General features: G+C 42.7%; 1 protein-coding gene across 2 annotated transcripts; it reads left to right on the forward strand.

Moving 5' to 3' along the window:
• The first annotated feature begins 4,824 nt into the window (after positions 1–4,824).
• Positions 4,825–8,865, forward strand: LOC141761957 (potassium voltage-gated channel subfamily A member 1). Of its 2 annotated transcripts, XM_074625649.1 has the most exons (3): positions 4,825–8,466; positions 8,616–8,681; positions 8,785–8,865. In XM_074625649.1, exon 1 carries the CDS (start codon positions 6,325–6,327, stop codon positions 8,086–8,088), a length of 1,764 nt encoding a protein of 587 aa, XP_074481750.1. In that variant the 5' UTR covers positions 4,825–6,324; the 3' UTR covers positions 8,089–8,466; positions 8,616–8,681; positions 8,785–8,865. The 2 variants fall into 2 exon arrangements, with proteins under 2 accessions (XP_074481750.1, XP_074481749.1); XM_074625648.1 differs by having other exon boundaries at positions 4,825–8,681.
• The last annotated feature ends 985 nt before the right edge of the window (positions 8,866–9,850 follow it).

Below are 9,850 nucleotides of genomic sequence, written 5' to 3' on the forward strand. Positions count from 1 at the left end.
TTTTACAGCGCTGATCCATTTAGCAGCATCTGCAGCCTTTTCTGCTCATAATCTGCGTGCACGCTTTAAGCTGCGAGAGGAAACTGTGACTTTAAATGACTGGCACGCATGACGTGGTGTCCTTGATTTTCCTGCTTGCACATGTCCTCTCTGTGTGTTATTATGCAGGCATCTGCTGTCAAGACTTCTTAAACTCATCGCAGCGTTCCTCCCGCGCTCCCCTCCACGCCACTCTCTCCATGCAGCCGCCCTGAGCCCACAAACACACACACTTAACACACAAACGAGTGCATGCAGAGTCCATGAGGAGGGCACACACACACACACACACACAGATGCATGATGGGAGGTTAGCGAAGCTCCCTCAGGTGTCGGCGAGTCTGACTCAGGCCTACTGTCAGCCCCGCGGCGCCGCTCGTCTCCTCACATGCACCAAATCTGACGTTTTACTGCTACTGTACCAACACACACACACACACACACACACACACACACACACACACATAAACAAACACTCTCTCATTCCCGTTATGATGGCTGACAGGTGCATTAAAGGAAGACGCCATTTTATTTCAACAAAAGATTTACTAAAGGAGGAGGAAACACGCTAGTTAGATTGATTCCACTCTCAGGTCTGTACGATAAACATGAAGCTACAGCCAGCAGCCGGTTAGCTTAGCTTAGCATAAAGACTGGAAACAGAGGGAAACTGCTAGCCTGCCTCCGTCACCTCACCTCACTGAATAACATGTTATGTTATATCTCATTTCAGATATTCCAGATATCATATGAAACTATAAAACCTAATAAATCCATGGGTACCAACCATGTCATACTAGCTTGTCACGAAGGAGGTTAAATAAAAATGTACGCTACATTTTAGCGAGGAAAAACTGTCATGGCCATTTTCAAAGGGGTCCCTTGACCTCTGACCTCCAGATATGTGAATGAAAATGGGTTCTATGGGTACCCACGAGTATGTATAGTGTAGTATAGTATACGGCTGAGGCCCGTTGTTATCAGCAGCAGCAGCAGCAGCTCTGAACCATGGTGCCTCTGTAATTAGAGAGCTAATTTGTGAGCTGCAGTTGTCGTTATGGATGCTGGTTGTTAGTGGTTACCTGTTGTTATGGTTACCGTTTCCCTCTGTAACTGGCAACAAGACCTCAAGTACCACAGAGTGGGACTCGGCTCAGCTCCCTGTCTCCCACTCACACACAGTTACTGGGACATCATGTGAAGATAACCCCAGATAACTGAACTTAATCCCACAACACAGACCAGCAGAATTAGACTGCAGTTCAAACCAAACACCAGAAAAAACTGTCTTTATCAGCTAGTTTTAGTCTCATATTATAAGAGAAAGATAGATAACTGCACATGAAGCAGTTACGCATCTTAACAGTCAACTGCAGTTAGTTTGTGGAGGTAAACATCAATATCTATATCTATATGTTTTATTAAGAGGAGACTGTTTACATACAAATCCTAAAATCAAATAGCAAAAGTCTCTTTATGTAATACATAAATCATTGGCTAAGTACTATAAGTATATAAAGTAAACTTTCATAAACTTAAATGTATACAAGTATACTTGCAGTATAAAAACTATGAAACTACTAGTTTACTGAGAGTATACTTTAAAGTGTACTTTCATAAACTAAATAGTGGGCTCAGTATCAGTATAGTATAATTGCAGTACAAAATAAAACTTAGTCATAAACTAGTTGTGTACTCAAAGTATACTACAGTATACTTCAAGATATTATGGTTAGTTGTTGTCTCTTTCTAGCCAAACAGCTAAGAAGCAGCTAGCAGCTAGCTAGGTGGCTAAAGCTAACAAGCTGCAGCAGTGCTCGGCTTGTGATTGTCTCGGGCGGGACCTCGATGCTGCGGCTCCGTCCCCCCAATCACTACTGCACAGACTCTGGCTCCAAAGGACGTCAAAATATCAAGATGGCTGCTCGCGTGTCCGGATATTTTTGCTTCACTTTTGTGAACGGTGGGAGGAAGTGGAGACGTGTCGGCCATCTTTATATGCAGTGTATGATATAGATATATACTAAAGACATTCCCATCAGCCTCAGTTGTGCTTTGTGTTTACTGATAATTAGCCAATAAGATTATGAACATAAACATGCTAAACATCAACACGTTAGCATAGTGAGCATGTTAGCATGTAGCTTGAAGCTCCACTGTTTCTAGCCTCAAAGAGCTGATAGCATGACAGTAAATATGTTTAATATTTAAATAAAAACATTGTTTTCCTTCACTTTAACCAGACATAATCATAAAAGTCCTCTGAAATATCTGTATAAAGTGATTTTAAATATTTGGATTCAGGCAAAATGTGCACACACATAAATATAATATGATAAATAATCTCTCCATCTTTGAGCTAAACTAGAACAACGTTTGCTCTTTTCTCCTCCGTGGTTTCAAGCTGCAGTTTCCTGTTTTAGAGCCGCTGTCGTCGAGCGCGTGACAACTAATACAAAGTTTATTGTAGAAACATCCTAATGGCCGTATCCAGTGCGTGAAATCGGTGCGTTGCCAGTGGCCAGTCACACAGCGAGATGGATGTTGGTGAGTTATTATTCATGGCTGCGGTCTGAGGACAGTGCACTAATCCAGGGGCGGGGAGATGCACATAGTTCTTATCATGATGAGGCTGCAGCATTAGATAAGGAAAAGGATAAATATAGTGCTCGTGCTTTGTTTTCCTAATCCAGCCACGGGGCTAAGAAACTAACCTTTTAAATAGGTCACCTTCTCTGCTTTTAGAAACCAACGCACTCAGGCTCGCGGTGTCCACTGGCTCTGTGTGTGTGTGTGTGTGTGTGTGTGTGTGTGTGTGTGTGTGTGTGTGTGTGTGTGTGTTGTCCTTTGTACGAGCCAGTTTGAGTTTTGGATGTTCACAGCGACTGCATTCTGGATGCTCCTCCATTAAAGGGACAGTTCCCTCAAATCACAAATAATTTTTTTTAGGTGATTCCGAACTAAACATAGCAAGCATCAAACGCATCGCTTTGGATGCCTGTTTGTTTACATTCTTGTTCCCGGACGTTGGTTTCCATACTCCTCCTTCCTAATGGCATATGCAAGTCATGAAAGATGGTATGCTCTGATTGGTCGGCTACCAACATGTAGTCTTTCTGTCTTTCAGACGAGTCACGGCAAGAATTTATGACTCATTAGAGTCCAGGTGAGTTGGTCTAATATTCATTAGCAAATATTAGACCAACTCACAGGAAGGCGTATTAATACCAAGACATTACACGGACATTACGTGTGTCATGAGTACATATTTTAGCGTTTTTGCGAGTCATTTGTACGCAGCTTTTTGCTAGTCATTTGTAAACAGCTTTTTGCGAGTCCTTTGTACGCAGCTTTTGCGAGTCCTTTGTACACAGCTTTTTGCGAGTCCTTTGTACGCAGATTTTTGCGAGTCATTTTTAAACAGCTTTTTACAAGTCATTTGTACGCAGCTTTTTGCGAGTCATTTTTAAACAGCTTTTTACGAGTCATTTGTACGCAGCTTTTTGCGAGTCCTTTGTACGCAGCTTTTTGCGAGTCCTTTGTACGCAGCTTTTTGCGAGTCCTTTGTACGCAGCTTTTGGCGAGTCCTTTGTACGCAGCTTTTTGCGAGTCCTTTGTACGCAGCTTTTTGCGAGTCCTTGGTACGCAGCTTTTGGCGAGTCCTTTTTAGGCAGCTTGTACGTACAGACCATGATTTCAGATAGTGAATGTGTTGTCAGTCAGTGGTCTTTACAGCACAGAGAAACATTAGTTAGTGTGTATTTGAGGAGGTATAAAGAAAGGACCCGTCCATCTCCTCCAAACATCCGGATAAACACAGCAGAGAGCAGAGTGAGGCCCTGGGGCCCGACCCTCCATCCACAGACGAGGACAGGACTCGGACACAAAGACGACACAAAGGGGAGACGTGAACGAGTCCATGGACGTCGTCATGTGGAAGCAGGTCTTTGTGCTCCGGCTCAGAGGAGATGGATGTGTGTGCATTAAGGATGTTTGAAGAGACACTGAGAGGCTCGGAGGTTATATAAGACTCACTGTAAAAGAAACAGAAAAACATGAGACGTTAAATGAAACAGACAGTATTTAGATATTAAACTACAGTAGGAAGAAGTAGCCTGATTATGTACCAACACATAAATATGAAATAAATCATATAAAATATTAATAATAATTCAGGCTATAAAATAAAATACAAATATGGAGAGCAAATTTCTTACCAGACTCCTGCAATAATTTAATAAATTATGGAGGACGGAACCTTCCAAAATCAAAAATGAATAACTTCAGAAATTAATAAATATGTCATTAAATGAAGCAAAAATATAGCAAAAACATAAATTTAGCCATTAATTATGTAATTGATAAAATGTGACATAAATTGATATTTCTATTTTAATTTGTATTTTTATACTTTGTATTAATTCCTTTATTTATATACTGTTTTGTTTAATTTTCCCTTTTATTTATTTATATGAATTTTGCATTATTTTTTATTTATTTATGTTTGCCTTTTTTATTGATTCATTAATTTATTTATGTTCCATTTATTTTTTATTTTCTTCATATTTGTTTTTAAATGCACGTATTCATTTATGTATTTATTTATGCACGACTTTCCCTTTGCATTTCACCCCTTATTTATTTCCCTAAACTTATTTATTTCTTTATTGTTTTCTTTATACATTTCTTTGCCAGAACCTGCCAGATTTTGCAGCACAATGGAAATGTCCACTGCAGTGGGCATGCAGAAAAATGCAATAATATGATAAAATAAACCTTTATTAAATCTTTATTGAGCCCCAGAGGGAAATTCAGGTGTTGCGGGAATAAGTAGGCAGACAGAGAGAGAAATAAAAAAAAGATAGAATAAAAATAGAAACTAAAAGAGCAGCTATGTTCCAAATCTCATACTTTTTCTTTTTACTTTTAGTACGTACTGCAGTTGCCCTTACAAACTTTTTCATGCAGTATGCATACAATTGGGACACAAAAGAGTAAAGAAGCAAAGAGGCGAAACTCTGCCGCCATTTTTTGACTGGAAACGCTTATTATATTCATAATATTGTATTGTTCAACACAGGACATTTCAGTAGAATATGACAATAGAATAGAAATAACGTAGTTTTACTTTTGTAGGTGGACGTTTTACTGGCGTCCGATAGTCGCTTTCAGTCCAAAATGGCTGAAATGAAGCTCTGCTGCTGGGTGTAAGTTTTTGTAATGGAACTAACTTTCACTTATCAATATACGTTCTTGGGTACTATTTCTTCATAACATTGCGTCTTGAACTTTGATCCTCTTGCTCATATATCTGCTGTGTTAAGGATTGTGGGTAGAAAAGCATGCTGGCTTCATACTGCAAAATGTGACCGGATGTAGTAGAACATTCAGGTACTTTTGGCATACTGCATTTACATAATGTACAGGGACATATCTCTTTTTAATATGTTATTGGAATGCACCAAATTACTCAAAATTACAATGCAAGCAGTACAAACTCATCCCTTAGACATGAAACATGTTGATTTGGTTTCATTTCATGAGAGAAAGAAAAGCAAAAAAAACTTTATGAGTGGAAAAAAAATAAATCAGGGGTTTGGTAGCAGTTTGCAGGGAAAGTAAAGTTAGAAAAATTAGAGTGTAAATAATTTATATTAATTATAAAGTTCAACAAATAGTTAGCTAGAAAATAAAACCTCGAAGTATCAGGGCAAATGAAGACTTTATCGTGTAATTTGTCTCTCTCTTTTTTGTCTTTTCTTACTAAATAAAAGACAAAAATTTGTGAGAAAAAAAAAAGTCAGGGTAGTGCGCGCACTTTGTTGCCATAAACCAGAAAATGAACAGAGCGCGTCCCCGCCCCCAGAGAGAGAGAGAGAGAGAGAGAGAGAGAGAGAGAGAGAGAGGAGGGTGACAGCTTGTCTCACATCCACAGACATTTTCAGAGCTAAACGGTCTGAGCAGCACTTTGACGTCAGGAATAATCATCCCAGCCTACTCTCTCATCCGGGTCCTCCTGCTCTCCTCTTCTCTAGTGGGTTTAATATTTACTCCATCCACATCCACATCAGCAACAGCAGCATCAGCAGCAGCAGCATCCACATCATCCACAGCAGCATCCACAGCAACAGCAGCGGTGCAGCTTGAACCACAGCAGCAACATCCATGTAGAGAGGAGCGACATCCAAACCAGCGCCAACAAACTTTCCCTGAAATCCCGGAGAGGATGTTCCGGATCAACAAGTCTCTCTTCTTCAGCGCGCAGTAACTGTGGATGGCTGCGGAATGGAGATAGCCTTGGTGAGTTTTGAGAACGGCGGCGCTAAAGGGAGCGGTGGAGGAGGTCTAGGTGGAGGTGGTGGAGGAGGCAACAATGCCGAGGAGAGCTGCCGGAACGCGCTGGATGTCCCTCAACCTGGCTTCGTCCAAAGTGGACTCGGAGAGGACTACAGCAAAGAGCTGAACACCCGAGGGAGTCCTCAGCAGCAGCATCATCATCATCATCATCACCCTCCTCATCATCATCAGCAGCAGAGCTCGTGGAAGATCAACGACATGAACAACACTCTGAGCTGCAACGAGAACGCCATGGATGCGCTTTTACGCGCGGACCACAGTCCCCATCTGTTCGACGAGGACATGCTGGACATGGACATGGACACGGAGAGCAACGAGAGGGTGCTCATCAACATAGCCGGGCTCCGGTACGAGACCCAGCTGGGCACCCTCAACCAATTCCCGGACACTCTGCTGGGAGACCCCACCAAGAGGATTAAATACTTCGACCCGCTCCGGAACGAGTACTTCTTTGACCGCAACAGACCGAGTTTTGACGGGATTTTGTATTTCTATCAGTCGGGAGGGAAGATCCGGAGACCCGTTAACGTGTCTATTGACGTGTTCGCGGATGAGATCCGGTTCTACCAGCTGGGTGAGGAGGCCATGGAGCGTTTCAGAGAGGACGAGGGCTTCATCAAGGAGGAGGAGAAACCGCTTCCTCAGAACGAGTTCCAGAAACAGGTCTGGCTCATCTTCGAGTACCCGGAGAGCTCCATGCCGGCTCGGGGCATCGCCATCGTGTCTGTGATCGTCATCACCATCTCCATCATCACCTTCTGCCTGGAGACGCTGCCAGAGTTCCGGGATGAGAGCGAGCTTCCGGTGACCAGCCGGCCGGACAACAGCACCTCACCCAGACCCTCCCTCACCTTCACAGACCCCTTCTTCATCATCGAGACCACCTGCGTCATCTGGTTCACCTTCGAGCTCTTCGTGCGCTTCTTCGCGTGCCCCAGCAAGTCGGAGTTCTCCAAGACGGTGATGAACATCATCGACATCATGTCCATCATGCCTTACTTCATCACCGTGTGCACGGAGCTGGCGGAGCAGCAGGGACAGGAGCACCAGAACGGACAGCAGGCCATGTCTCTGGCCATCCTCCGGGTCATCCGTCTGGTCAGGGTCTTCAGGATCTTCAAGCTCTCCAGACACTCCAAGGGGCTCCAGATCCTGGGTCAGACCCTCAAAGCCAGCATGAGGGAGCTGGGTTTACTCATCTTCTTCCTCTTCATCGGAGTCATCCTCTTCTCCAGCGCAGTGTTCTTCGCTGAGGCGGACGAACCGGAGTCGCACTTCTCCAGCATCCCGGACGCCTTCTGGTGGGCCGTGGTCACCATGACGACGGTTGGCTACGGCGACATGCGGCCGGTGACTGTCGGAGGGAAGATCGTGGGCTCTCTGTGCGCTATAGCCGGCGTGCTCACCATTGCGCTGCCGGTGCCGGTCATCGTGTCCAACTTCAACTACTTCTACCACCGGGAGACAGACCAGGACCAGTCGTCCCTGAAGGACGAGCCCAACAGCGGCCGAGCGAGTCCCGAGCTGAAGCGCAAAGGGAGTAAATCGTCCAACAAGTCGCAGCAGCAGGACGCGGAGAACAACGACGCGGCCGGTTCGGTGGAGAAGGCAAACATGAAGGCGAACAGCAGCATGGACTTCAAGAGATCCCTTTACGCGTTCTGCTTGGACACGCGGGAGACAGACCTGTAGTCCCAAAAGTCCTCACTTTAAAAAGTCAGAACTATTAAAGCCCATAGTTGTCTAGAATAAACCCCCATTAATGGGCTCTTAAGTCTTTTTGCACATGGAGGAGGATCAACACATCGCAATCCTGAAAAGTTTTAAGAGCGACGGGGTTGATTTATAAAAAGCACATTTTAATCCCCCTCATCTGGTAAAGCACATCCGTTAGTTGAAAACCTGAGGAACAAACCACAGTGCATGTGATGCAACACAGTGGCCCTTTAAAGCAGCAACACCTACAGGACATTCATGAAACTCATGGATGAATTAAAAAATGAGGACGAGCAGGACTTGGAATAATTACTTGACTTCCAGAGGATTAACGAGCAGACTCTTGTACATAAAGTAGGAAAGCAGTCCATGTTCAGTAGAAAAGAAAAAAAAGCCAAATTTTATTTTTCGTACCCTACATTTAGTCATTATGTTTACGCTGAAAAGTTGCAGCAGATGTGTACATATGTCCCACAAGAATTGGATTTATGGTGTTATTGTAGATTTGGAGAAGTCTATTTTTGGAGATGCAGACACCTGATTTCCTCTACTCAGGTTCTGGCAAAGAAGTGAGATACTTTACTTTGTTTTTTATAACTCCCAGAGGACCTAAAGAGAAGATTTTTAGCCTTGTTTATGATAAACTAAAGAGCATTTTTTTTTTTTAAAAAGGACATATTGTGGGAGTAAAACAGCCAAGAAAAGAGGACAGAGCAGAAACCATCTGGAGAGATCGAGCAACACAGAAACCAGGTTAGTGTCAAAGACTTTATTATTTATAAAGTTTAAAATGTGGTTTCTTTTGATGGGAATTTGCAGTGATTATCAGCAGATTTTGTCACTAATGTTCCTCCATACAGTGAAGAGCTGGTGCTGAAAGAACAGCTCTTCAAAAAAGGAGGAACATTAGTGACAAAATGTAATCCTTGTGTCCAGTACTATTTTTTTCAATAATTGAACCCCTTTAAAATGTTTGTTGTTGTTGTTGTTGTTGTTGTTGTTGTTGTTTTCCATCAAGTAACCACTAACCAGCACAAAAAAACAAAAAAAATGTTGGTAAAAAAAAACAACGTTTGTTGCAGCAGCTGATATTTTTTAAGATTAACATTAAGAGAAAAAAAAATCTACTCCCATTTGAGAAACACTGCAAAATTCAAATACTGATACTTGGAACAATTATAATAAATAAAATATAAATAATATTATATATATGTAACAAAGTTACTGTAGCTACGTAATTCTTTGGCTAATGATATTTGAATGTAGCTATCGGCTGCAAAGCAAGCACCATGGCTTTCTGTGATTATGAGCAAGATGGACAACATGCACCAGGCAATCAACAGTAGTTTGTATCACTATGTTTTCAGGTTGGGTTTTAGGTTGCTACTAGAACATGTTTACATACTTTAATGTTGCAAAACACATAATTTTTCTCATACCGGCTGTGCCGCAGCACCTCTTTTCAGCCTGAAATGCTCTGTTTGAGCTCCTCCACCACCAAACTCTTCAGACTCCGCTCCAGCTCCGCTCTAACCAGCTTTGTTTGAGGGCGTGCCAAACTAGCCGCTAGGCAGGTATTATGCAAATGTGTTACTTGGTGATATCACCATGTTACGGAGGAATAGGCGGGACTTGAATCAAGGCGTTTCAGGGGGATTGTTTCTGTTAAGGAGACAGACTTCATAACTTTACATACACAAAACAACTACATAACATACTTAAAGGAAAGAGGAAAAAG

Source organism: Sebastes fasciatus, chromosome 23 (genome assembly GCF_043250625.1).
Source record: "Sebastes fasciatus isolate fSebFas1 chromosome 23, fSebFas1.pri, whole genome shotgun sequence".
Lineage (NCBI taxonomy): Eukaryota > Metazoa > Chordata > Actinopteri > Perciformes > Sebastidae > Sebastes > Sebastes fasciatus.